At 49.0% G+C, this 26,605-nt stretch overlaps 10 protein-coding genes across 10 annotated transcripts; 5 read left to right on the plus strand and 5 right to left on the minus strand.

Moving 5' to 3' along the window:
- Positions 1–23: 23 nt before the first annotated feature.
- On the minus strand, positions 24–1,111 carry Pdw03_3984 (Mid2-like cell wall stress sensor; the record flags this gene model as incomplete). Its single annotated transcript, XM_014676133.2, has 3 exons — positions 24–106; positions 180–198; positions 245–1,111. The coding sequence occupies 3 exons, from the start codon at positions 1,109–1,111 to the stop codon at positions 24–26; spliced, it is 969 nt and encodes a 322-aa protein (XP_014531619.2).
- A 2,085-nt stretch (positions 1,112–3,196) lies between these two features.
- Pdw03_3985 (UPF0648 protein C3H5.09c) lies at positions 3,197–3,840 on the plus strand (the record flags this gene model as incomplete). Its single annotated transcript, XM_014676132.1, has 2 exons — positions 3,197–3,315; positions 3,381–3,840. The coding sequence occupies 2 exons, from the start codon at positions 3,197–3,199 to the stop codon at positions 3,838–3,840; spliced, it is 579 nt and encodes a 192-aa protein (XP_014531618.1).
- Positions 3,841–5,765: 1,925 nt separating this feature from the next.
- Positions 5,766–6,159, minus strand: Pdw03_3986 (Uncharacterized protein family YNL211C; the record flags this gene model as incomplete). The annotated part of the gene is made up of 4 exons (XM_066100640.1): positions 5,766–5,848; positions 5,904–6,018; positions 6,081–6,098; positions 6,154–6,159. The coding sequence occupies 4 exons, from the start codon at positions 6,157–6,159 to the stop codon at positions 5,766–5,768; spliced, it is 222 nt and encodes a 73-aa protein (XP_065956040.1).
- Positions 6,160–6,554: 395 nt separating this feature from the next.
- Positions 6,555–8,517, plus strand: Pdw03_3987 (Acriflavine sensitivity control protein; the record flags this gene model as incomplete). Its single annotated transcript, XM_014676131.2, has 3 exons — positions 6,555–7,089; positions 7,143–7,656; positions 7,707–8,517. The coding sequence occupies 3 exons, from the start codon at positions 6,555–6,557 to the stop codon at positions 8,515–8,517; spliced, it is 1,860 nt and encodes a 619-aa protein (XP_014531617.2).
- Positions 8,518–9,753: 1,236 nt separating this feature from the next.
- Positions 9,754–12,131, minus strand: Pdw03_3988 (Serine/threonine protein kinase, putative; the record flags this gene model as incomplete). The annotated part of the gene is made up of 3 exons (XM_066100641.1): positions 9,754–9,770; positions 9,823–9,949; positions 10,005–12,131. 3 exons carry the CDS (start codon positions 12,129–12,131, stop codon positions 9,754–9,756), a joined length of 2,271 nt encoding a protein of 756 aa, XP_065956041.1.
- A 779-nt stretch (positions 12,132–12,910) lies between these two features.
- Positions 12,911–13,611, plus strand: Pdw03_3989 (uncharacterized protein; the record flags this gene model as incomplete). Its single annotated transcript, XM_014676129.2, has 2 exons — positions 12,911–13,241; positions 13,307–13,611. 2 exons carry the CDS (start codon positions 12,911–12,913, stop codon positions 13,609–13,611), a joined length of 636 nt encoding a protein of 211 aa, XP_014531615.2.
- A 1,420-nt stretch (positions 13,612–15,031) lies between these two features.
- Positions 15,032–16,824, minus strand: Pdw03_3990 (Putative Udp-galactopyranose mutase; the record flags this gene model as incomplete). The annotated part of the gene is made up of 5 exons (XM_014676128.1): positions 15,032–16,036; positions 16,093–16,443; positions 16,496–16,576; positions 16,685–16,754; positions 16,808–16,824. 5 exons carry the CDS (start codon positions 16,822–16,824, stop codon positions 15,032–15,034), a joined length of 1,524 nt encoding a protein of 507 aa, XP_014531614.1.
- A 2,555-nt stretch (positions 16,825–19,379) lies between these two features.
- Pdw03_3991 (putative sugar phosphate/phosphate translocator At2g25520) lies at positions 19,380–20,746 on the plus strand (the record flags this gene model as incomplete). Its single annotated transcript, XM_014676127.1, has 4 exons — positions 19,380–19,507; positions 19,564–19,631; positions 19,683–20,314; positions 20,378–20,746. 4 exons carry the CDS (start codon positions 19,380–19,382, stop codon positions 20,744–20,746), a joined length of 1,197 nt encoding a protein of 398 aa, XP_014531613.1.
- A 1,050-nt stretch (positions 20,747–21,796) lies between these two features.
- Pdw03_3992 (glucose-6-phosphate 1-epimerase protein) lies at positions 21,797–22,909 on the plus strand (the record flags this gene model as incomplete). Its single annotated transcript, XM_014676126.2, has 1 exon — positions 21,797–22,909. The coding sequence occupies one exon, from the start codon at positions 21,797–21,799 to the stop codon at positions 22,907–22,909; it is 1,113 nt and encodes a 370-aa protein (XP_014531612.2).
- Positions 22,910–23,820: 911 nt separating this feature from the next.
- On the minus strand, positions 23,821–26,043 carry Pdw03_3993 (Transcription factor TFIIIB complex subunit Brf1, putative; the record flags this gene model as incomplete). Its single annotated transcript, XM_014676125.1, has 1 exon — positions 23,821–26,043. One exon carries the CDS (start codon positions 26,041–26,043, stop codon positions 23,821–23,823), a length of 2,223 nt encoding a protein of 740 aa, XP_014531611.1.
- Positions 26,044–26,605: the final 562 nt, after the last annotated feature.

Consider the following 26,605-nt stretch of genomic DNA (forward strand, 5'->3'; position numbering starts at 1 on the left):
GATGGTTGCCGGGGGAAAAACGCTCAAATGAATGCGCAGGTATTCAATCTAGAATGAATGGAACGGTTGGGTGTGAAGTCACCCAGGGGGAAAAAAAACAATTTTGCTACCAAGAAAAATGGAACCGTGAGCTCGCATACCCTGTCCATAACGCCTGATAAAAAGCATGAAGATCGTACAAGATTTAAACTTCGACGACTGTCGAGCCAATGTAGCATACTTAGAAGTTAGATGCCGCGTTGACAGGACCAGGGTTGTGGTACTGGTCTAGTGTGTTCTTGAAGGGGGTATTGCCCGATGGGCTGGGAGCCTTCTCGCGAGGACCGGAGCCCACAGCGGTGCCACCCATCAGATCGTCCTCATCGCCGTATTGCTCGTTGCGCTTCTTCTGGATTCTCCAGAAGACCAAGCCCAGAACACCGATGATGATGGCACCACCGACACCCACCACAACACCGATGATGATCTTCTTGTCCGAAGAAGACAACCCACTAGAGCTGGAGCTCTTCTCGCCGTTGAGAGAAGGGGAGCTGGCTTCGGGAGCGGGGGTGGAGGTGGTAGTCACCACGTTGGCGATCGTGGATCCATCCCTGGTCGCGTAGGAGGTGATAGTCTTCACGATCGGGGTCTGGGTAGTCGTGGTACTCTGAGATGTAGTGGTGCTATGGCTATCGCTCTTGGTTTTGGACGCGGTGGGCTGAGTGTCGAAAGTGGTCGAAGAGACGATAGCCTCCAGAGTGGAGGAAGGCTCTGCTGTTGTGGTAGGCTCAATGGTAGACTCGGTGGTAGACTCGGCGGTAGACTCCGTGGTAGACTCAGTCGCAGACTCAGTGGTAGAATCAGCGGTAGATTCCGTGGTAGGCTCGCTGGAGACGGAAGAAGTCGTAGTGGTAGTAGGCTGGGCGGTGGTAGTTGGTTCGGTAGAAGTCTTTTCAGATGTTGTAGAAGACGTTGACGAAGTCGTCGATGTAGTTTCGGGCGCTTGAGAAGAGGATGATGAAGTGGTCTGAGTTGTGACATCCGACGCGATGTTGGAGACACCAGCACTCTGGGCTGCGACCGCAGTCACCAGCAGAGCCTGGATGAGAAGCGAGAGCTTGGATAAACGCATGGTTGGGATAACGAAAGTACAAACGAAAGGATTTGACCGTGAAGAGTCAAGAGATAAAACAGAAAAAGAAGGGAAAATGAAAAAGGAGTCAAAGCGACAAGGCAAATGACAGTGTTGTTTGTCCCGAGTTCTGGGAGGCGCTAGTCCTAATTTGGTCCCACTAGTCTCAGATTGGTGTCCACACACCAAACCATTTGCCACTCTGATTGGTTAACTGTTCAATAGGAAACACGGTACGGAGTCCGTAAAATGGGTCGCCTGGACATTTGACCTGATTGGGTTTAAATGTTTTATTTTAGATCTTGAACTTGATAGGTACATCTTATATATGTTAGAGTGGTTCTTCAGACGGAGTACTTTGTATGGAGTAGATGGAAAGGGGATTTCTACAGAGACCAAATTGATGAGTTGATGACATACCATATCCATACGGAGTAAGAGAAAAACTCTAAACATATGAACATGTGTATTCCCTCGCTTCCCGCTCCATATTTAGCACATCTCCCATGATCGGCCTCGAATCTTCCATATGATTGGCATTGGCATTAAGCCATATGACATATATTGCATAAATGCTACCCAGCTGTTACCATAAGGCGCCTAGAGGTTGATATCTTACAAAATTTCTGCAGGGATATCCATGCTGTGTCAGCACCAGTCCCTCGGGTGCCTGGCCACAACTGTACCTGGGCCCCTTTCAATTTCGGTTTTTTCTTCTTTCTTTTTTTTTTTTTAAAAAAAAAAAAAAAGAAAAAGAAAAAAAGAAATTCAAAAAGCCGACACACCCGGGAGTCGGCCTAAAAACTGGATCCCACTAATCCCAATTCGTCCATGTGGCGTGCTGACAAGCCTACGTTCCGGGGATACCGCCTCTTCTGAGACCTTTGAGGGTCTGCTTTTTTGTACCTGTTGTTCGGGTCGGGAAGACATCAGGAAGGTACAACTTAGGAGACATTCTGTAGTTATGAGCCTCTCATCGATGCCTTTCTATCTTAGCCAGGATAAACGGTTGTGTTTTGATCCCTGTTCTTTACAGGCGTCAACTGGTTACGCTCAACAGTTCGCATCTACTGCAAATGTACGGAGTATAGTCAAATGGGTTCAGTGAAGGATTGCTCTTGACTATTCAGTTATAGCCTAATACTTACAAAGATGGGTCTTTCCCTTAATCCACGATGCAACCGGAGTGCCCTGCCTCACCTGCAGGGCCACTTTCCGTATATCCGTCGCATCCGCCCACATTTTCTCCGCGTCTAGGTAGATGAAATGTCAATAGTAGAATGCAGTATTATCTTTCTTAAATCTTGAGTTAGATAATGTTCCAGCCTTTGATGAGGAGCTTTGAAAATCTCGAAATTGTTCGGACACCTAACATTTCCCTTGTAAGATTAGCAAAAGCCACCGCTGATTCGCTACACCTGGGGCCTATCAAACATAGGAGAAATTAAGCGTGTCTTCAGTGGGCATCTGAAGGGGAGGCGCGGTCACGTTCCATTTTTGAAATATCGATAACAAAGGGGTTGACATGATGGAAGCGGAGACTCTACTTCTAGACTCGCTCTTACAGCACTGCATAAATAGAAAGCTTAGCAGAGGCTTTATATTGGGATCTTGCTTTGTAGTTCAAATAGGTGGAGTCTTGGATTCCTCGCAAAGGGTGATTAAGGGCAAAAAATCCCATTGTAATCATGCAATGAGGTGGACTCACTTGCTTCAAGGCCTGTGATTTCTTAATTCAATTTCCCAGGAATAGAGTCATCCATTGTTTTTCCCCTTTGCTCCTCGTGGGTTCTGAATATAAATGTATTCTTCTTGTCTAGCATCTCAACTTCACCTCGACAACAATTTTGCATACGCTTCATAATATCTAATTCCGCTCAGCACATCTACAGCATCTTCAGCGTTTATCCTTCAGCGTTCAGCGTTCAGCATTCAGCATTCAGCATTCAGCATTCAGCATTCAGCATTCAGCATTCAGCATACCCAATATCTAGCATCTACGATTCAAGTCCATTCTACACTCTGTTCACCCGATCAACTCTTCGACAACCAAATTCCAGCACTTCAAATCTGACTATAGAAAACATGGCCGAGGCACGCTCTTCTCCTGAGGTCATCGGAGTCTCGCTTCCCGCCCTCGAGGTTCAGCACGAAACCAAATTTGAGGATTACAGTCTCACAGATATTACACATGTTGTCGTCCAGTTAGTACCTGTTCAAAATAGGGGCACCTGAACCTAGGTTTGCAACGAGCACTGACATGAACTAGTCTGTCTGACATAACACCCAAGAATATCAGAAACATCATGAATTTTAATGCTGATACCTCATATGAGTACGACGGCAAATATTACGTGGATCTTATTGGAAAGATGCTCTCCGTGACATTCTTCGGCAACGAAAACCAGCTAGAATTGCTAGGCACCGAGCTCATGGGTAGACGCGTGTTCGTTGCATTCACCAACATCGAACAGAAAAAGGAGCTAGACCTGAATCAAAGCTCGCGTCACGAGAAGCTGCAGGTAGCTGAGGTCATGTTCATGCGGACGAACCCCCGGGAAACACTGAAGATTTTCTGGAGGCCAGCTAGAGCAATGGTCCTTCAACGTGTTCTCGCTAAAGTGATGAAGGGGAGTGAGATGGGTCGAGTTCGAGTTATGCGAACACGATCGGATGTGATTCCACGGAAATTGAACCCAAGTCTGAGCCGGGGTTCGGCTTCAGCGTGATCGGCTTGATTCTGTGTTCGGGAGTCAGGTTAGACTAGTTGAAGTAGTTCAAAGCGAGAAAATCCAACGTGGTTGTACTTTTTTCGTCCTGTAGCGGTGTAAGGTTAGACCAGTCATAACGAATCAGAGGAAATTGACATCAAATCCGAAATCAAACATCAACCTCTGCTATAGGTAACAACTGCAGTATCTTCCCGAAGGCTATTTCATTATTCACAAAATATCTCCAACGGCTGAGGGATGTTCCAACAATCGAGCTAGATACGTTCAAGTGTTTAGAAATACTTTGGAGGTATTTTGTTAGACTGCGCAGATAGACCACTCAAGAAATTACCAGTGCACATTAGCTAGTTAACTAGTCTACGGAGTGTGCCTGTGGGCTTCACCCACTTTCTCCTGTGGCGGATCTGTCTAATTTCCCTAATAAATCTTAGTCTCCATTGGTGGGCCTGTATTTTGTATTATATCGAACTGGTCAAATTCCTTAAATTGCTCTCTTCTATAACGTAGAAGTCCCTGAATTTGCTAATTCACGGTATGACAGCCAACTTATAGGCCTAGTGATGCTCGGGAAGCCCTACTGTACGTTAAACTGAGGGTTAAGAGCCATTTTATTTGACAATTAAATCTAAATCTATATAAAAATACGGAATTCTATACTACGCTATTTACGAGCTAAAAGATCTGGGTGGAGGTGGGTGAATCCCATGGGTATGGACCATTGTATGAAGGCTGACCTAATCGACAGAGAACCTCCAGGGATTAACCCCCTGTTTGGTCTTACTTGATTTCTTTGAGCTTCCCATCTTGATCCCCCTTAATCTGTCTCTGTACCTGCCTAATCCATCCAACCCCCTTGAAGCAAGAAAGCTAAGTGGGGGATTGACCCCAGTTAACTTTCGACATGTACGGAGTACTGCTTGAATGATCCAGGCTAATATGTGATTAAACACATGGGTGCAACTATCCAAACCAACAGTGCAGCAGCTATTCCTCGATCTTCCTATCTCGGAAATTCTCAACAGGAATGCCGGAATGTTGGACTGTCGGTTATAAAGCCCTGGTTCCGCAGATACGTCGAAGCCACACGTGATGAATCGTTCGGTGATGCTGTGTGGGCACGATGTCCTAGTGGTGCCGATCTGGAGAACGAGATTGCGGGAGACTCCAAAAATTTGGCCGTCCTTGATTTTTTCAAGGAAGACGCACTGGGATAAAGGGTGAAGGAACCGGAGGTACACGCCAAAACTTTGTTGTTCTAGACAAAAACGAGCAGTGTAGGTGGGCTTGCAGATGTGAGAAGAGACTATTTTGAAACCCTACGGAAAGAGAGATTGCTCGAATAACAGCTGAATGGGAGGACCGGCTTTAGGAACGAACTCGAGCTTATTGCTAGCAGCCTGAGAGTCAAAAAGAGCATCTCTAGCCTTACCATCCTCCGCACACCTTTCTCATATCGTTCATGAAGGAATGAATACGCCGGAATCTGTGTTACTGGTTGATTCAGTTGCGAAGGATTAGGAACAATACATGAAAATCTGAATATGGCAATTTGACGGATCTTGATTGTGCCTGAAGCCAAGGTGCATCCAACGTAACGATCCTGTAGCGCACCCTTCAGGGTTACCCCGAACCTCGACATATATGCCTCAGTTATTGGATCCCAGCCTGACTGCACATATAAACAGCTGGGAATAGTAGAAGTGGCATGTCAATAATTCAAATCAATTTACTCTCCGGAAGAAACTAGGGATGCATCCCAGGAAGTGCGAAAGTGCATCCCACTGTATACCCGGTGTCGATACAGCGCCAAAATATTGGCAAGAAGTAATAGTCCAGATTTTCGAAAGGGGGAAAACAACATACAAGAATGTTCTGTTCAATGTGGGTATCGTCAGTTGCCTTATCAAACAAGCGCTAGGGTATTAAAATTTGTTCCGCGGGTTTCCCTTCATCTGGTCCTTCAGCTCTTCCTTGAAATGGCTTAGGAATTTCTTGTATTGGAAGTCTAACAAGTAACAGATCAGACAAAGTATTTTACCAAATTTGGGTACTAAACATACCTTGTCCCTCGAGTTTGGTGCCTCCCTGCTCCTCCGGAGGCACCCCGTATCTGATGTGTTGAACTTTTTGGTGGACTCGGCCCACCATACGGTGAAAGAGTGGACTTCGAAGGAGCTGTATGGATGTGATTAGAAGACAAGCTCAAGCACAAGCATATCATTGTTAGGGCGTCGTACTCGAACGGTGAGCCAGACCTACAAGTGGAACAATGTGAGTGAAGATCGGAGTGGCAATAGCAAAAGCACTTACCTCCATGCTTCGGAACAAGAGATTCAAAACCATCTCGCAGTTCTTCTAATATTCGAACATAGGGTTCCAAGTGCTGATTTGGAAGAGCAAGTTGAAGATTGAGGAAGAAGACTGAACAGCCCTGAGGTCTCAATCATCCGAAGCTTTTCTTAGTCATCCTCCCCGCGAGCCCCGCGAGTGAAGCTTTCCTGGGAGTATGGCGGATTTAAAACTTGGGTTAAGAAATTTCTCGACAGAGTCACCTCTTAAACAACTAGAATGGTTTTGTGGATTTGTCAACATCCTGCTTCCGAATCCTGACCATAACCGACGATGGCGAGTGGCGCTGAACAAACTTCACCAGTGACTCAGTTCTTCGCTGTCCAGTTAAAAAACTACATCTCTCTCATTACGCCCAGAGAATGACCAAAGGTTGCTATACCTGTCGACGACGTCGCATTATTTGCGACAATGGCCAGCCCACCTGTCGGAAGTGTCGAGATGCGGGGAAAGAATGTCTGGGGTATCAGAAACCGCTTGTTTGGGTCAAGGGTGGAGTGGCCAGTCGAGGAAAGATGATGGGCCGCAGCTTTGATGACGTGAAGATACCACCTAGCAAGCCAAAGCGCCAGCCAGCCACAGAGACGTATATTTCGACTCCGGTGAGCAGCGGATTCAACTTTTTCTCTGTCGCCGAATCCTCATCCGATGCCGAATCACACAGCTCTGGGAACCAACCTAGTCCGGAGACCGATGGATGGGTTTATGAGGCGGAGAGTCCAACTTTTGGGGGAGATAATGCGTCTTTGGGTGTCCATTCGGCTGAGGAACAGAACACCGCAGTTGTTCGTGTTCCTCGGGGCACTCCTCCTGCGGACTATACTCCAACGCCATGGGGACTGGTAGATCCACTGCTCAAAGATCTCAGCCAGTTTTCAAGGTACTATGTACATCACTGTGAGAGTTCCCCAATGCATTTTTTCGAGGCCCCGCTGATAATCACTCGTAAGACAATCAATACATGGTGAACGACTTCGCCCTTTACTCCCAATACAAAAATCCCTTCCGAGATCTTACTGCGCTGGTCAGCCATTCTCCTGTTCTTACTAGCAGCATCGCTGCTCTTGGAGCTCTTCATTGCTCCCTTGTATCAGATTCGGACACATCTGTTCTACCATGGTCACCGGGCAATCTATCGATGTCAGTGGAGGAAATTGAAGATATTGTTGCACCGGCAGGTTCTCGAAAACCCACCTCCCAGGCATATCATCATTTCTTGGAGTACAAGCAGCGTGCCCTTCGCCAATTATCCATGGATCTTCATAATCCCGCGATGCAGAAGGACGGCAGAACCTTAGCTGCGATCGTCTTGCTTGCCTTCTTAGACATATTTGAGTCCGGCAGCGGGGCCTGGAGTTACCATGTCGAGGGCGCGAAGAAGCTTCTCAGAGACCGACCTGAAAATGGACCGGGACAAGGAATTCTCGATGACTTGGACGCTTTCGCTCTTGACGGGTGTTTGATGTGAGATTCCGGTCTCTGCTTATAAGAAAAAGGGCTTGCTGACATTACAGAATGGAAATCATGGGATCAACGCTAGCTCGCCCAGGTGCGCTCTCAAAGCCCTTCTACTCCTCCTCCATGGGCCCAGAGATCCTCAAACGTCTCGAAGAAAATTCTTGGGTCGGTTGCCCCGCCTATCTCCTAGAAGTGATTTTCTTCATCCACGCCCTCTGGTACCCAGACTCCGAAGTCGCTGCCATAACTCACCAACCAACAGCACTGCCAACCCCAATGCAGCACGGCCAGCCCCTGACCCTAGACTCATTCGCCAAGCTCCTCCAAGGAATCCGCAACTTTGATCCAACAGCCTGGAGCCAAGCGATGCAAAAAGTCTTCTTCATCCCAAACCTAACCTACCGTCTCGCCCTCGCAACTTCCTATCAAGACGCCGTCTACCTCTACACAAGCCGCGTCCTCTCACGCGCCAGAGAAGGCTTCTCACCCCCTTGGACCGACGTCGGTCTCCCGCTCGACCACAGACTCATCGCCACAAATCTCATCACACAAATCTGCCTTATCCCCGATTCAGACCCCCACTTCAAATGCCTCATCTGGCCCACATTCATCGCTGGAGCGGAATGTCGTCCTTCGCAGCGGGGTCTTATCCTTGAAAAGCTCGGCTCGCTATATGAGGCCCTAACAAGTGTTAATGTCCGCAACGCTGCGTGGGTCCTGCGTCTCATGTGGCAGAAACAGGATCTCAAGCGTAGTGAGTGTCAGAAACTTTCAGATGAGCAGGGCTGTGATCAGAGTGATTACGATCTTGAGTTCGACTGGATTGAGGAGCTGGACAACACGCGCCTCGACTGGCTGTTTATTTAGTTTGGAGGGGGAAAAAAAGGATCCACGGATCTCTCACCCTCATGATCCATGCCTACTTGTACCTACCCTCATATGTATCTATAAAATACACCTGTCACTTAGTACATTATTTTGAGATCACTTTGCTTGGGACACGCAGTGTTTCATTATGAACCTCAAGAGATATAGGGATTGTAGGAAAACGGATGAAGAATTATTTGTGAATAGGGAAATCGGGTATATCATCTCTCGGCCTAGAGCAGGGGAAGAAGAAGAGCAAGGAAAAGAGAGACGGTCAAGTGTATACCAAGAGGAGAGGCAAAGGATGGAATTTGAAGAGAGTCCACGGGTAGAAGAAAATCACAATTAAAGTGAGCTCAAACCAAGATTTCACTGCAAGTAGGACAGCCAAGAAAGAAAATAGACATAACGAGAAAGGTGACGACATCGTGGGAAGGAAAGGATTCTTCTTTTGTCCGAATTTGCCCTGAAAAGAGCAGCAAGAGAGATGGGAGAAAGAGGAGGGAAATGAGGATGCGGACGTATCAGCCTAGATTGCTTGGTTTTCAAAGATAATCAAAATGTCAGCCTCCAAAAAAAAACCCTGAGAACTTGCCAGGAACAGGGAGCAAAGAAGTCAAAAGAGCCGACAGATGCTTCAGGCCAAATCAGGGATATATAACAGTGGAGGACATAGCAAACGACAAGAGGGAAAATCGGAATTCTGAAATAGACAGTGAGGCAGTAAACGAACAAAGTATGCGCTCCCTTCCAAATCTAAATGCAAGAAACAAGTTCCACCAAGGACACAAACAAACAGTAGAGCACGCTTGTCAATGAAATATGCAAAAGGTAGGATGACCGATATGCTGGGATGAGATCCCATCTTTGTGCGAATGCCTGTGCATGGAAGAGAAATGAAAAAGATAGTTGGGGAGACGGGTGGACACGGTGGTCCATCTTCAGATGATGAGATAGCGAGGTGCGAGGTAAGGCAGCAGGTAGTATAGGAAAGTCGGTTCAATACTGACACCGAAAAGACAACGTCGAATTTAGCATGGGTGTGTAGATGGATCGCAAAATGCGTAGAGCTTCGACGTCACTAGAACACCGCAGCAAGACCGTTCTTCGAATGACGCTTGCTGAATCGTTTCCTTCCTTTCGTTGACTCGGTGTCGCCGGTCTGCTGTTTCACTAGGTGACTCCGACTTGATGATGGTGGGCCTCGATCGTCTTTCTGCATGTCAGAGGTGCGATCTAGTGTATTGGCGGGACTAGGGAAATCAGAAGAAAGGTCACGGAATGCATCGTCGGAGAAGCCTGTACTTTGTTGCTGTGATGCCATCTCCCGAGATCTATCCAATGCGTCCAGCCATTCTTGCACCTGAACCGCTGAAGCGCCAATATTGCTTGATGATGGCTTGGGATCCTCGAAAACGTAATGTTTCTCTCTCTTGGGGGGTTCCGTTAGATAGGTCATTGTGACTGGCAAAAATCGTACTACATACCGTGTCCACAACCCAGGATGAAATTCCTTTAGAATCCGTCACACTTCTGTAACTTGTCCCCGGAACAAGCAGGGAAATTTCAAGCTTGATCTTCTTATCATCACCACCCGATGCGGCCAGAATGACTCGACCGGATGATGTAACCATCACCAAACGCTGTCGTTTCTTTGTGGCGCTTGCTGAGAAGAAACGAGAGAACTTTTTGGGTGCCTCTAAATCGCCACTGCTATTCTTGGACATCGGACTGTGTGAGGCAGCAGAAGATAAAACAACCAAGTTACCCAATTTCAAAATTCGTTCGTTGGATTTATTTAGTACCGGTGACCATTCAATGTCGAGCTGACTCGGCGGGGGTAGCTCGGTTACCACTCGTGGAAGGTGGCGGGAACTGGCATTTGGTGCGCCCGAGGGGGCAGTGGAGATGACTGGAGGCTGACTCTCTCCGTTCTTACTGTCATTGAGCTTGATGGGTTCGCGTGGAGGGGGTACATAGGCCTTCAAGCGGGGTACTTTCTGTTGCCATAGATCTGACCCCCATGTGATGCCGTTAAAGAATTCATGATTTTTGATGTGTTCGATCTGAAGACGCCGAGCAGGCTCTAGGACGAGGAGACGTTCGACAAGATCACGCGCAACGGTAGGAAATCCAATTGGAAATTCGTAATCGAGGGCCACAATTTTCTGGAAGGTCTGGTACTCGTTTCCAGCCTTGAACGGTGGACGACCGGCCAAAAGTTGGTAGATGATGCAGCCGAAAGCCCAGAGGTCACTGGCTTTGCACGCATTTTTGTCCGTCAACAACTCGGGACTGACATACTCCGCAGTGCCAACGAAAGAGCTCGCCCGCTCTTCCTGTGTAAGCTCAGCCGAGTCAAGAGGAGGAATGCCATTTGAACTGGGGTCGACTCGTGGGGTCTTGAGAATCTTTGCCGTTCCGAAATCAGTGATCTTGACATGCATCCCGCTGTCGAGCAACACATTTTCCGGCTTCAGGTCTCGGTGGATGACGCCGCGCTTGTGCATATAGTCTATCGTGTCAAGAATCTGGGCGCTGTAGAATCTTGTACACTCCTCATCAAATGTGGTCATTCGTTTGAGAACACCGAGCAACTCTCCCCCTTTGCACAAGTCCAGCACGAAATAAAGCGACTGCTCATCCTGGAAGGTGTAATATAGCCGCACAATACCCGGGTGGTCGGTCAGGCGGTTGAGTGTATCCTTCTCGATGTTCACGTATTTAACTTTTCTCTCCTTGATGATGTGTCGCTTGTCAAGGATTTTAATCGCGTACTCCTTCAAAGTTTGTCGGTCCGTTGCAAAGACGACCGTACTGTAGGAGCCTTCGCCAAGAGTGTTCCCAAACGAAAAGTCTCGGACGCCCTTCTTGATATAACGAGAGACAGTTTGGCCGTTAGCATCTACCTCCTGTCTCACAGAGACCGCGGCGCCACGGTCTTGCCATTCCTCGCTACTCGCCATTGGGCCGTTTTCTGTCATGTAAGAAGAAGAAGACGTTCGGGGCATCTGAGACGCGCCGCCACTTCTTGCTTGTGCTCGAGACGACTGACGCATCACCGCCGGGCCGTTGCCCGGGATCTGCGTGGTCCGGTAGGATCGGTCGCTGTGAGAGTTGTCACGCGCCAGAACACCGGCATGTAATGCCGACGATCCTCCTCGTGTATCTGACCGCGCCTGAGACCCAGATTTGGACGAAGCACCGGAGTCGGTTCGAATGCGATATGTGTTATCACGGGAGAGGACTGAGGTCGCTGAGCCATTCACGTATACGGAGGAAAGGGGTCGGTTGGGATTCGAAGGTGTTGAGAGGGGTTGAGCCGAGTACGGTTGGTATGTGCCTGATTGCAATGGTGGTATCTCGGGAGAGGCTTGAAGGAATGAAGTTTGACGATCCTCTGTCCCAGGGACTTCAACGGGTGCGGGAGGAAAGACAGAGGGGTGTTCGTCATGTGCGGGATAGTGTTGTGTTGATACCGAACCGTCCGGCCGTCCGAACGGGCTGGAGCCTGTTGACCCAGCGGTCGCATCCTCCGCTGGGAGAGGCGAATCGTCTGGATTGGCTATCCGAAGCCCTCCCAGAACCTGGGACAAGCTGAGATCCCCGTTCATGGCGGAGGGTTTGTGATTTGGCTGCGACCGGAGATATGCCGGTGGGCTTCAGGAGAAGCAAGGTCGAAAGAGTCAACGAAAGACAGGCTATCGGAAACGCAGCGGATGCATGATCCGAGGAAGAGTTGGGGAAAAGAAAGTGTGAGTGAAAGAGTTGACGTTGGAGAGAGGGGGAAGGATCAACAGGAGGCTCCGTAGAAATTGGGTCTAGTGTCGAGGGGCTGAGCCTGACTTGACTATTAATATTTCTTCCGGGGCATTTACTAGAAGACTAAAGAGAGAGAAAGAGAGACAAGAGAGAGAGAGAGAGCAAAAAGATACACATGTGTGATTTTAATCCCTTTTGAGTGGTGAGATGAAATGGGCATAGCTGATTTGTCCAGATTCGAGGGGAAAGGATGGATTTACAAATGTACTCCATTTTACGGAGGATCTTGTACAGATTTATAGATTTATACCATTTCCTAACTTATTATAGAGATCAAAGGATCACTTGGTATTGCAAATGTGTTCTCGTCCGCATATCCTGGTCGAGACTTCTGAAATGGTGAAGATACGCAGTTTCCTCCGAGACACGATGGTTCTATAGACGGGACCTCCAGGGCTCTCTCTGTACAACTGACAAAAATCCATCCTAGAAGACCATGATCAGACGGCCCCCAACTGTCATTGCCCTGGAAGAAAGTGATGTTGAATCTCACCTTGAACGGATCTATATCCGTCATACCCTGACTGTTGAATTCGAGCAGTTGCACCTAGACGAGAGCTGCGACGAAACGATGGACCCATCCCTCAGCTCCTGTGTCCCTACAGAATCCAATGCGGACATTGATACCACAGGTCTGAGTCAAGAAGGATTCTCATGTTTTGAGTCTTCTCCAGGAGAGAGGAGCTATGCCTCTACAAATGCAATTCCACACACTTCTGTGACAAAGTCATGCTTCAAATCCCCAAACCCAAACCACCGGTCCTCGTTCCATTTGACAATTTCGACTGGAATACAATCGCAAGCAGACTGGTCTGTTGACCCACCGCGACTGAAGGTGAAATTTGCGCTGTCACCGCAGGAACTCGAACTCCATAGCGGCAAGGCCCCTCTTGAAGAAACAGGTACATGTGTCAAACTCCCAAAAATCCAAACATCCGCTCTATCTAATAGTCGAATCCCCGGGCAGATCGAGATTGTCGCGGAGAAAACCACTGGTCAAGCCACACAGATGCTATATATACACCCATGTCCGTTGACTCGCCAACCTCGACGCCGCAGGTTTCATTCTTGTCGTGTGGTGTCTCGTCAAGTCCAGCCACCGCAAGCGTCCCACCCCGGGACCTAACCCTAGCGTCCACCATGTCTTACGAGGCAGTCTTGGCCGAGGGGGCAGTCTCGCCTGCTAGCGTGTCCAATCACATTGACGAGGACCGAAACCCTCACACCAACATCGTCATCCAAAAGCGATCTCAAGATATCGTGGATGCTTGAAATTGGTGGCTTTATTCTAGCGGTTTGGCCTCTTCGTGTCCACCATGAGCTGTCCCAGTGGGGTTTCTATTGCTACCATTGGTTTCAAAGGCATGAACCCAGTCGACTCTAATTCTGTATATTTATGGTATGATTTTTCTCGCCCCAAGACCCTAATGATCATACGGGGAATGGAAGTATGCAATTATAAGATACTGAACCAGCCTCACGCATTAGCGGTTCCAGAACAACATGCCAGAAAAATCAAAAATAACCCCTCAAGCCTTGGTCCAGACTATACAATGTCTCACGTTAAAATACAAAAGAAGCGATCTAGAATGCCAGTAAACAATTATCTGAGACAACGATATCGAAATCTATCAATAGTTCAGTGGAGAAGAACCACACAAACCTGGCTGCCTCCAGATCTGACGCGGCCCAGGCAGTGCCCTTTCACCATTGACACATCTCACCGTGAGAACGCTGGAATCCGCGGCCGACGTCACGCTGAATTGCTGACATGGCTTACTCGGACTTTCCTTTTGCTTGCACACCGTTGAGATAGTTTTTCTTGATCCTCGATATCACTGGCTCATGGTTGACCCGCGTTCTCTGCACGGATCCACTAGCCACCGCATAGAATAATCTTGAAAGCCTTGTGTTCCGGGAAACTTCCGTGTGTCGATAGCGATGAGACAGTGTTGGCTGGTAGGATGCTCATGTTGATTCGAGGGGTTTGCGTTTCGGGTTTTATGGATGGACATGGCTCGGATAGAGAGGCTTTTGCGGTGTACGTTGGTGATTGTCTGGTTAGTGATCTGCATTGTGGCGAGTGTAACTCGAGGGGGACAATGGCAATGGTGGGGCGTCAAGGTTGGATGAGAAATCCCACAAAACACTCTGTCCGAATAGGGTGAGATCTGCTTAGCTTAGAAATTTCCAAGGTTGCCGACGGGTCTTTCAAATGGCTTGACTGGATTTTTAGAACTTCCGGAGCCTGAGGCTGCGCTGTGGCATGGGTCTAGTAGGAAGGGTCACGTGCTGATCAATTTCACAGAAGGTCAACACACAAGTTACTTGGGAAGGGAAATAAAGTTCATCAACTGAATGAAGGAAAAATGAGCAATCGCACATGTCAAGTTTTCTAAAAAAAAAAGAAGCGTGCCAAAAGCAAATCCAGGCTTTCGGCTGATGGAAGAGGGAATAGGGAGATGATAAGGTGAAGAGGGTTGGAAAGTGGAAAGTAACAAGATAACAAAGATCAATCGTCTTCCAGATATCGGTTCAAATGCTCTCATGTGTATAATTTTTCCATGACGGTATGAGCTCGTTTCAATTGGATCAAAAAAAAAGGAAGAGAGAGGGGGAAAAACAGTCCTTCACTTCAGACAAGAATTGTGCGACAAGTAAAAGCAAGAAACCAAGGGGAATGAATTATCTACTATTTCTTCGCGAAAGCCTGGGCACCGTCGACCAAGCGGCGCTCGTTGTTCTGGCGGCCGTTGACAAAGTCGGGGTAGTTGAGGGTCAACTCAACGGCACCGTTGACAATGTTGTCAACGGCCTCGACACCGAGCATGAAGGAGTGGTCCTGGTTGCCGACCTCGTAGCGCCAGCTACCGAAGCGGCCACGGGACCAGATACCCTTCTCCTGGAGCTTGGGGAGAATCTGGGTGAGGGCACCCTCACGCTCCAGGCTGGGGGTGGGGTAACCGTGGTCGAAGCGGCGGTGGTAGGTGGAGACAATCTCATCACCGGGCAGAAGCATCTGGGTGTTGACAAGGCCCTGGATGGATTCGGCAAGGAGGGTCTCGTGGTTGACGGGCTTCAGGGAAGATTCGGAAACCTCCAACATGACAGACCAGTAGGGACCTTCCTGAGCCTCGGTGCTCTCAGGCTTGGAGCCGTCAGCGAGCTGAAGGGTGGGCAACTTCTTGGAGGCTTCGGGCTGGTTGTTGGGGGAGTAGTTGGAGAAGATGGTAGCACGGTAGAATGGGCAATCATCCTCGGGGAAGTACAGCCAGCACTTGTCGCCGATGCGATCGGGACGGACACCACGGATACCAACACCGATAACGTGGGTGGAGGAGTAGAAGAGCTGCTTGGTGAGGGGAATGAGCTCGGTGTCGTTCATGGCCTCCGCGAGATAGTCAACAGCCATGGTGGAGACCAGTTTTCCGTAACCAATGGTGGTGCCATCGGCGAGAGTGACGGTCTTGTTGTAAGCGTTGACCTTCTCGACCTTGTTGTTGGGGCCATAGCGGGTGTTCTCCTTGGGGAGAGTGTTGGCAACAGCAATCCAGATACCACCAGTACCATCGCGGGAGGGGAAACGGAAGGTAGCGTTGGGACCCCAGTTACCGGCGGTCTTGTTAAGGATGACGTTGGTAGTCACGGCCTTGAGGTTGGGGGCAGCGACGCGTTCACCGAGCCAAGCGCATTGCATCTAAACATGGTGGATCAGTCATGTTTCAAGACCATGGAAAAACAAGTCAATCTTACCTTGGTGGTGGGAACAGCCCAGACCTTGTAGTTGTAGGGTCTCATGAAGAGGTCGGCAATACCAGTACCCATCATGCGGACAATCCACTCATCAAAATCCTTGGGCTTCGTGTTGGAGACACGGGCCTCAAGAGCAGCATCGATCATGCCGTCAATGCACTTCACCTGCTCTTCCTTGGGCAGCATAGAAATGTTGTTCTGGAAGGGGTAGGGAACCCATTGCTCCTGGCAGCGAACGTAGGAGATACGCTCGTGTGTGTACCAATCTTCTTCTTTGGGGAGGGCCTCGTTAATGCAGTCGTCGAAGTACTTGTAGTGGGAGAAGATAACGTGACCACCGACATCGTACAGCTGTTAGGCAGGTTAGAGGTGCGGCCATGATTAAGTCCGGGTCACAACTTACGAAACCTTCGGGGGTAACATCAGTGGAAGCCAAACCACCGGGGATCTCATTTGAGTCGATAATCATCCATGAGGGGCCATTCTGTATGCTCCATTAGATATTTGATTCCCAGATGCCCCTCCCCCTTTTTTGGGGTATCTTTACATGTGCCCCTCTTTGACACGGTAGATGTTCAGGGAAAAGACTTACAATCTGATTCAAACGTTTGGCGGCACCCAAACCAGTTGGGCCAGCACCAATGACGAGAACGTCAACAGAACTGAGAAGCAATTGTTAAGAGATAGGTTTGATGGTGAGTCCAGATGTCCTTACATGTCGGGGTGGGTCATTCTGCCTTGTAGAAGGTCCTGAAAGCTGGGGACTCGTTTGAAGGTCTTAAGGGCGACGTTCAGCATAGAAGCACAGCTGCAGGAATCTGCAGAATATAAAGAGGGGAATGGAGGGATAATAAAGGGCAAGGGAGCGGAGGAACCAAAGAAGAAGGGGAAGTGGGAGGACAACGTGACCAAGCTAAGGGTATCTAGACGCACCTGGTTTTGTGGGTTAAACGGATCCGGTGGAGACGACGTGCCTGTTTCAGCTTTACTCGTATTGACATTGGTTCTTTGTTTTTGTTTTGTGGATTTGGAGATTAATTTTCTTTTTTCTTTTAATTAATTTTCTTTCACAACCCGTCAAATAGGTACTCCTATCATATTGACAAGTTCGATTGCAATTACAATGATGTACTCAGGGGGAGGCAGTGCTCCGGGGCTCAATCTTGGAGACAAGTATGGAGCATGTTGTGCTCCCTACTCCCTACGCTCTGTATAGAGCAAAATGAACGCGTAAGGCAATCTTATCTCATCATACCGTAATGAGAACCCTTGTAAGAACTTAACATATCACATTCAGTGAAAAGCCGTTATAATGGGTTTGAGCTTATCGTGATACCTCCAAAGGCAGGGACCTAGAGTGCGTGAAACATGCATTCACCTTTCGTATGCGGGTAGGTTGATATTAGACCTTGAATTCTTCCCTTGGCGGGTATCAGAAAAGCACTCTGGGTCCTTCCTCCGGAATGCCCATTATCATATCAATCCCAATCTCGGAAAATTATCCCAGAAGCAAAATTTTTTTTTTTCAAAAAAAAAAAGCCTCGGAGAGGGAAAAAGGGGCGATATGGATAGGGGGCAACCATTGAATCTCGATCCAATGTAGTCAGTCTAAAAACGCCACCGATGTGGGCATTGGCACATTGTTGGCTGTGGTTATATTAGTACTGCAATGCTGTTTCAGTACGAAGTAGTTTGTATGGACCTCCATGAAAGATGATTTTGGGAACACATGAGGCTATCTTCTTCAGATTGTTAGAGATGGTCTTCCAAATTGCATCGATTGATTCCCCCGTAGGTACCTATATCGTACGTCCAGTGGAAATGTTTATCACACGCACCAAATAGCTAATTCGATAGAACGGTCCTAAAGGGAAACACCTTGAGCCCTCTCGGAGTAATATCCGTGATAGTCTCATCTGGCGGTCTCGAGGAGATAACGGGATTTGCGAAACTTCAGTGCATTGGCATTTGATTCCACTGATTGCCACTCCTAAGAGAGTAATGTAGCGAGGATCTCTTTGCACAAACAACTGATCTTGTAATTGATCGTCCCCTAGAAAATAAAAATCCCTTCTCGAATGACCGAAGAACGTGTGCTTATTGCTTTGTGAAACATCAACTCCCGTCAGTACTAAAAGCTTAGGGGTCGTCCTCCCCCACCACCACTGGTCCAAGCACATTGCACTTGTGGGGGGCTAGAAGTCCCCTGATTGCGTCAGACACAGCCTTCAGATGGCGGATCGCCGCATTCTCCACCCCGTAAGGGACCGGATGGACCAGAGCGTCACTGAACGCGGATTCTTGTGGGCCTTGGCTAGCAGCTGCTTGCGTAATGCCCTGCTATTAATTTAGATCTGCGCTGTTTCGGGGGGTCGAGTTTTTTTTTCTTTTTTTTTTTTTTTTAAAAAAAACCGTTCTAGATAGCTCATTCAATAGAACATATTCCGATGGTACCGAGGTTAATGACCATACCAGACGTACCTACATAGATATTAATATGTTTAACAATTGGAATTCGATTACAGAGTAAATTTATGGGTTATTTGATTAGGAACAGTGGATCTATGACCAGATTGATATCATTGGTGAAGATTAAATGGGAAAAGGGGAGCTTTTCTCGCCACAAACCCATGGACGTTTTGACCAGAGGGTCTTTTTCAAACTAAAATTAAGACATCTGGAGCTAATCAAGTTGCAATGTGGTACTCCGTATTTGGTTCTAGCACAACCGGTATACAAACGAAAACCTCATAAGAGAACGGACAAATGATAGAGAGCATAAGCAAAAGTGTACAGGTGGCCTTTGCAGAGATGTAATGGATGTAACGGTAATTCACATACTCAATCTCCAGCACACCTCTCTGACTTTCTGTTTGCGGCGAGTGGATCTCTTCTTACTGTTCCTGTTCCTGTGCCGTTTTTGTGTCTGGCTTTTGGCCGATTTTCCTTTACGATCACTACTTCTCTTAATTTCCCTTTCAAACCCATCTTGAAGTTAATGTTTGGCGCCGAAAAAAAAAATTACTTCCGAAGTACGTACCCCATTCCATCCCTTCAATCTTCATCATCATTTCTTCATCTACATTCGTTTTTAGTTCTTGGCTATTTGTTTGGTCCTGTCACACTTGTTAACCTCCGGACCATTCTAGTGATCACTGCCTTCTAATTCCCTTTAATCCTGCCCACTTTTCTCCGTGGCTTCCTCCGCATTCAGTCAAGGAAGCCTGTCCCGGCCGCGACCTTTTGAATTCAAGCGCTTCTTATCCGATCAATCTCAAACTTTTGTGATGAGCGACGGCGAGAAGGTCCGCGCCTCTGGCGAGACTCCCCGGGAACAGTCTCTGCCCACTGTCAACCCCGCAGCGGAGAAAACAGAGCGGCCGAGTATCACATTCCACCCCGCGGTCTATGTGACGTGAGCAACAACAAAGGGAACAAACAGATCGGGCAGGATCGCTAACATCTTCTTAGGACATGGATCACTTTGAGTTCCACTGTGATCTTATTCAACAAGTACCTCCTCGATTATGCCAACTTCCGTAAGTCAGATCGGAGATGCAAGGCAACTGGCACTAACACATGGTGAACAGGTTTCCCCATCATCCTCACAACATGGCATTTGTCCTTTGCTACCATCATGACCCAAATCCTCGCTCGCACCACTACTATCCTTGACGGCCGCAAGAAAGTCAAGATGACCGGCCGTGTCTACCTCCGCGCTATCGTCCCTATCGGTATCATGTTCAGCCTGAGCTTGATTTGCGGCAACATGACCTACCTTTACCTCAGTGTTGCGTTCATCCAAATGCTCAAGGCCACCACCCCTGTGGCTGTTCTCCTCGCAACCTGGGGTATGGGTATGGCCCCGGCCAACATGAAGGTTCTGGCCAACGTCTCCATCATTGTGATTGGTGTTGTTATCGCTTCCTTTGGTGAGATCAAATTCAACTTGGTGGGTTTCCTATTCCAGATCGGAGGTATCATTTTTGAGGCCACCCGTCTGGTCATGGTGCAGGGTCTTCTTAGCTCCGCCGACTTCAAGATGGACCCCATGGTTTCTCTATACTACTTCGCCCCCATCTGTGCTGTCATGAACGGTGTCGTTGCTCTGTTCTTGGAATTCCCCCACGTTACCATGGACCATGTCTACTCCGTTGGTATCTGGCTTCTGGTTCTCAATGCCGTTGTGGCTTTCCTCCTCAACGTCTCGGTCGTTTTCCTGGTAAGCGATGCTTCGGACCTTCGGATCACAATCTCAAGGGAAGATTACTAACTCCCTCTACAGATTGGCAAGACCTCTTCCTTGGTCATGACTCTGTGTGGTGTCCTCAAAGACATTCTGCTGGTCGCTGCCTCCATGTTCCTATGGCAGACTCCCGTCACCGGCCTTCAGTTCTTCGGTTATTCCATTGCCCTGATGGGTCTTGTCTGGTACAAGCTTGGCGGCGACAAGATGCGCGAGTACACTTCCTCCGCCGGCCGTGCCTGGGCTGAGTATGGCAACAACCGCCCTGCGCAGCGCAAGTTTGTCGTCTTTGGTGCGGCTGCTCTTATGTTCTTCCTCTTTGTTGGTTCTTTGGCCCCGAATTACGCCAATCACTCTGTCGACCGTGTCAGGGGCTACCTTGGTGGTGCCACTGCTGGCAATGCCTAAATGCGCTTATCAGACCCTTGGCTTTTTCGTGGCTTTTAGTCTCCTATAACGTGGAACGCAGAAAACTCCGCCCGCGGTTCGAAGCCACAATATCCATTGTTGGATTGAGTCGGTGGGATGAGAGCGCAAGTGTAGCGGTATCCGTTCCTTACCGTCTTTCGGAAACGCACAGAGACTGCCGCTCATGGCGTTTTCCTAAATGGGCCCCTACGATGCAATGACAAGGGTGCTAATTTTTGGCTCTCTTATTAATCACCTTTTTTTTCAGCCACATTTCCATGATGAATACAGTGAGACGAAAGTGTTGTTGCTGGAGGTGTCCTTTTTTTTTCCACGAACCTTGATTGATTTTAGACTTGCACGAGCTCGGGTGTCTGTTTGCTTTGGTCCTGGTATTCTGGTCTCCATGTAATTTATTTTATTTTTTTCCACTCGCATGTTAGTATCCCCATAGAATTGAAACTAACATGACGTCACCATACACGTTATGAACCACACGTGATTCCAATAGCTTCACGTGATGAATTTCTCACGGGCCACAAGTCCGTCTCCATAGGCCAATCGCCGCTGGACTGGACCCATCCACTCTGACTCCACCTAAGACATCTTGGCTGCATAAGCCAATGGTACCCGTAAATAGCGCCTGTATCAATACCGTTACGGTCGATCGGACAGCGGCTTTTTGGTGGTATGTTACCGTTTGGCTCAATACCTCCGCACTTCGCGCATCGATTCATCCACTTCTTGAGATCGTTCTTTCCTGTCTCACGCTGTTACCTTTCCTCTTACTTCACTCTACTTTGTTTCCTTTTCTCCCATTTCCCCCATTTTTTCCTACCAGTTCTTTTTTTTTTTTCTTTCGATCCCACCTTTCTTTCTCCCTGAAATTATTCTTCTTGCCCTTTTGCCGAGACCTCTTCTACCTCTCACCTCTCCGTCTTATTTCCGTCTCTCCACAGGTGGTTGAAGCTTCTTGTGTCTTGCTCACCTAATCTAACAGAACAGTACCCCCCACCCGCACCTTAAAATCAAAGACAACTTCGAGTAACTATGTGTCCAATGATTTTTAACCGGCTCTCGGACGGCCCGGCTACGGTCCTCTCTCCTCCCCGGGAACACGCCTTCGCTCAGTTCTCCTCTCAGTCCCCTTTCCTCGAATCCCCAGGAAGCTTGAATGGCTGTTCGACAAGCTCTAAGACCTTACTTCCCAACAATCGCTCTGTGCAATCTATCCCCTCGAGCTTCAATCTCTCATCTGCCCCTGCGGTTCCCAAGCCCTCCCGCAAAAGGTCCCGTGATGAGGCCACTTTTGAAGGAGCCATTGCTCCCAGCGCGCCTTTACGACTCCAGGTGCCGCCAGCACGCAAGGTTCAACCCATCTATGGAGAAGGTATGGTCCTTTTGAATCCACAGACTGGCCTTGCGATCTCTGCCGAGAGCCAGACCGGCACATGGTATGAACAAGAGTCTGAGGCGCAACAGGCTGCTGCTGCACCTGTTTTCTCGGAGTCAAATGCGCTGCTCTCCGATGCTACCGAAGTAAGCCGCAAGTCCCAGCGCCTTGATAAATCCGCACCAGGCCTGGACGATATTGCGTTGTCCTCGATCCGTCAACGTCTTGAGGATCCTAGCTCCAACGATCAGCATCGCACCCTCAATGCGGGCCCTGCTACGCCCTCTGAGCCTCTAGTAGACGATGCCACTCGCCTCTTGGGTATTGGCTGGCAGCGCGTCAACGCCGACGATGACATGGCTCCTGCTGTTCGTGGCTGGACCAAGTATATCGACAACCAATACTCGGCCCACCTACACGACTCCCAGATGCTCATGAAAAGCCGCGCTCTAAACGCCTATCTTGTGGCCGCCATTCCAACATCTGGATCCTCACCTGCGTTTTATCTCTTCAGCGAAGACCTCACCCAAGGCCAGCTCGTTGCCTCCTCCTGGGAAGCCTGCCTTCAAAACCTCCGTAGCTCCCTCATCATATTCGAGGGCGTTGCTCCTCTGGGAGCCAGTGACCGACCTAACGCACAACACATCTCCTTCAACTCCATGGACACTGGTGTGCCACTTCTCCAACAAGCCCTGTCCAACAACCCGCAAGCATCAAGCCTCGGCGAAATGAGCGGAGGCGCGTCAATGGGGATGGAGATCGATTCGTAACTTTTTCGAAAAATGCATCCAATTCCCTTCAATCACATCCGATCCGACCGATCCGACCCGCCGTGATGACTCGAAGTCCAGCACGATCGATCTCGGGGGGAGGGGGGGTCTTTTTTTCAATTTTTCCATTTCCTTTTCACTATTGCTTATTTAGTTATGAGACTCACGCGCCTAACTGACCCAGTCTGGCCCAATCGGTTCTCGCCCAGTGGAGGCTTTTCATGGGGTTGGGTGGTTTTGCTTTCCTCAGTTTCATGGGAAATGGCCGGCGTCGTAGTCTGGGGGTTCTTCAAGTATTCGCTACCTGCTTTTGACGAAAATATTTAACTACGACTATCTATCTCAATAATCCAAAAAGATTCAAACTGCTCTGGGGTTTTGGGCAATGTGGCTTGACTGGGTACCAGGCATGGCCTACAACCACTTGGACAGTATTCTATTTCGTTAAATTTGTAAACGTGCCCACGCACCAGCCTTTGGGTTTGGCATAGGCGCTAGGATTCTTTCAGAAGCATTTGACATGGGCGTTTGTTGTGGTGATGGCGCAGCTGATCATGCAGGTAGTACTTGCTCAAGGTAACCTTGACATAGGAGGAGAGTAAATGATAGGCAGAGGATGAAGGTGTAGGATAAGGATCAGTGGCATTAGCGATCTAGGGGGCTTGATGCTACCCAGGTTCAGGGCGCCGTGCTCAAAGTACATCGATGCAACGGAGCAAAGTGCAATTGTAATATTAATATGATAATTCAACTCAGAAAACCCAATGCTTATGTGGGTGAAAGATATGGTATCATCTTGAAGGCCGTAAAACAGAATGTCACAAAGAAAGTGGATGGGAATCGCATTACAAAAACTCCAAATCCACTCGAAGGACCTGAAATGCACAACACCGCTTCTGATGTCAGATTCCTCAGTCATCATCGTCGCCATAATCATAGTCGCTTTCGTAGTTGCCCGCAAATGCGTCATCGAGGCCATCGTCCTTCTCATCGTCGTCATAATCGTCTTCCTCATCCTCCTCCTCCTCCTCCTCAGGATCTGCCTCACCCTTGTGTACGGGACCACTCTCGGCCATGGCTGGCTTTGCGTCCTGAGTGGTAAATGGAGCGGTAGATAGTGGAGTAGGCAGCGGAGCGGTAGAACTAGGACGAATGAATTTGGCATCATACTTGGCATCTGATGGAGTTGCACGCCGGGATCGTGAGGCTGCTTCTGGCTCGATGCTGGCGCTGCGCCGTGAGATGACGCTTTGGCTGCGACTTTGGCTGCGGCTCATGCTTTGCGACTTTGCATCTCCCCCTTCACCGCCGTACAATGTGTCCAGGAGAGAGTAGTTAATCTTCTTACTGTAACCTCGGCGCTCGAGCATGCGACGAGTGGCCTCAGCTGGGGTCGAGGCACGGGAGCTGCGGCCATCTTCGCCCTCGCCCTCTAGATAAGTAACATCTCCAAGGCGGCCACGACGGCGCTTGCGTGGTTTGCGAGGTGCGCCTCCGCCGGTTGACTCCTCCAGGGCCCGCTTTAGGGCTTTCGCTTGTTGCGTGCGGAGGTACTCCTTGTTTTCTGTCACCCAAATCGACTCCTTAATCTCGACTTCGGCAGGTAAAAGCAGACAATTGGCGACCTCGGGGTCGTCTTCAAACTCGGCAGCATCGATTTCAGTGCTGTCGGAAACGGTGGGCCGCGTCGGTTGCTCGGAGCCGATGCTCTCGATCATACTTGATCCTTGAGCAAGCATAGAACGCATTTCATCCTCCAGCGCCGCTTCGGACGCAACCTGCTCGGCAGAGGGTTCTGGTGTGGGTTGTCGCTTACCCTTGCCCTTGGAGTGGACCGGCTCGTTTTTGATATCTTCAACGACTTCATTTACTGCCTTGGCAATTACCGATGCACGTCGACCGTGACTGATTGCCGTCAAAGCCGGATCGATAGGGAGACTGGGAATAGCGAAACCGTCTGCATCTATACGAGGCGGCTGCACTGATTCTGCTTCACTTTCGGTTGGAGAGTCGTTATCCTCGAGTTCCGCCGCAGTTTCTGGCAACTTCTTGATGCGACTCTTTCGACCTTCTCGGCCGCGAGTAAAGGATGGAGGATCGTGAGTGTTCTCTAATTGGACCGAACGGAATTGATCAACCGTCAATTCACCACTCTCAGTGGAACCAAATTCGTTCAAACGCTGGCTGATAGTGGTCTCTGTCACTTTGACAATATAGACGACTTCGCGTACAGTTCGGCGGAAGTTGTTCATGCGCGCGGCAAGAATCAGTGCGGCACCACAGAGACCGGCTGGGCGTCGACCGGTGGTCATCCAATCACGGTTCATTCGCTGAACGATCCGAACTGCCTCTCCAGCTACCGCCATGAGTGATGGTCCGAATTCTAGCTGCTTGGCGAAACGATAAATCAAACTTTCGGGGTCAATGGGGTTCATGAGAAAGACATTGCCACCCAGACGGAGCTCGTCGAGAAGTGCCTTGTACGTACGACCAAGTTTGAAGACGTTGATCATCAACACATCGGCGAAATCAATCAGCATGACGGTATTGCCATTTTGACGACGGCATGCAATGTACAAGCAAACCGCAGCTACCGTCTTGGTGCGACGACCTTGGATAAAGTTCAGCCCCACGGCAAGCTTAAAGACCTGACCTGCCGCTTTGGTCGCACTTTCCGGAATGGTTAAAGCTCGGGAAAGTTGGAGCATGTATCGGTTTCCATTTTGTTCGGTCATTTCCCGACTCTCCATGGCGCCACCGCGCTGGAAACCCGGACCGTAGCTGCGTACGTGGGTCTGATCTTCTCCGACGAAAGATCCCTGCACAACAGCTGCACCAGAAGAGGATTCACCGAACGTGACTTCTGAAACAATGTTGTTCTCGCTGATGACTGTACCACAGCCCGTGCAGACCTTCACGCCTCCATCGTCGACAATATGCGGAGCAGGGCATCCTGGGTTTGGACAATTCGATGTTTTGGGATGTGTTGTTGGGCGAGGTGGTTGAGGACGTCCAAGGGCCGTTGGACGATTGATAGGAGTAGAGTTGGGAGGTTTGAGACTGGCCAGTCGTCCCACAGGAGGCCGGGGCCCGCGGGGAGGAATTGGACGCGCGCCGGATCTAGGTGCCGACATTTTGATTGACGCGAAAAGTAAGAGGCTTCAGAGGTTGATTGTAGACAGGGGGCACTCGATGGAGGCCGAGTCCTCACAGCCTCGGAATTCTTTGAATGGGCGTCACGCGGCTCTTTCTTTTTTTCTTTTTTATAGCGAAAGGGTTATCGACTGTCACGAGAATCGCGATAAGGATGAAAGTGGAAGGGAAAGGGAAAAGTATTCAACCTGCTTATGTAATTGACCGAAACCTGCAGAGCTAGTTTAGAACATATGACCTGCCTGGAGTCGATTGAATGTTGGTAATCGAGATTTGAATCAACTGAACATGAAAGTTGGCTTCAGTGAAGTAGCTTCTAACTATTGTCTATATCTACCTGTATCATTGCATGAATGGCCGATTTAATTGATTCTGTTAGTAAGCCATGTGACCTTAATTGGCAGACTGACACGCTAGCCCAATTAGGCTTAATGCAATATGGTCTTTGTCGCCCCTCGGTGCCTGAGGTTCCTGGATGATCCATGATTCATCATCACTGCACAACATCATCAGACCTGATACTCCACGCTATTGGAATGGTTG

The sequence above is a fragment of the Penicillium digitatum genome, chromosome 1, assembly GCF_016767815.1.
Source record: "Penicillium digitatum chromosome 1, complete sequence".
NCBI classification, from domain to species: domain Eukaryota; kingdom Fungi; phylum Ascomycota; class Eurotiomycetes; order Eurotiales; family Aspergillaceae; genus Penicillium; species Penicillium digitatum.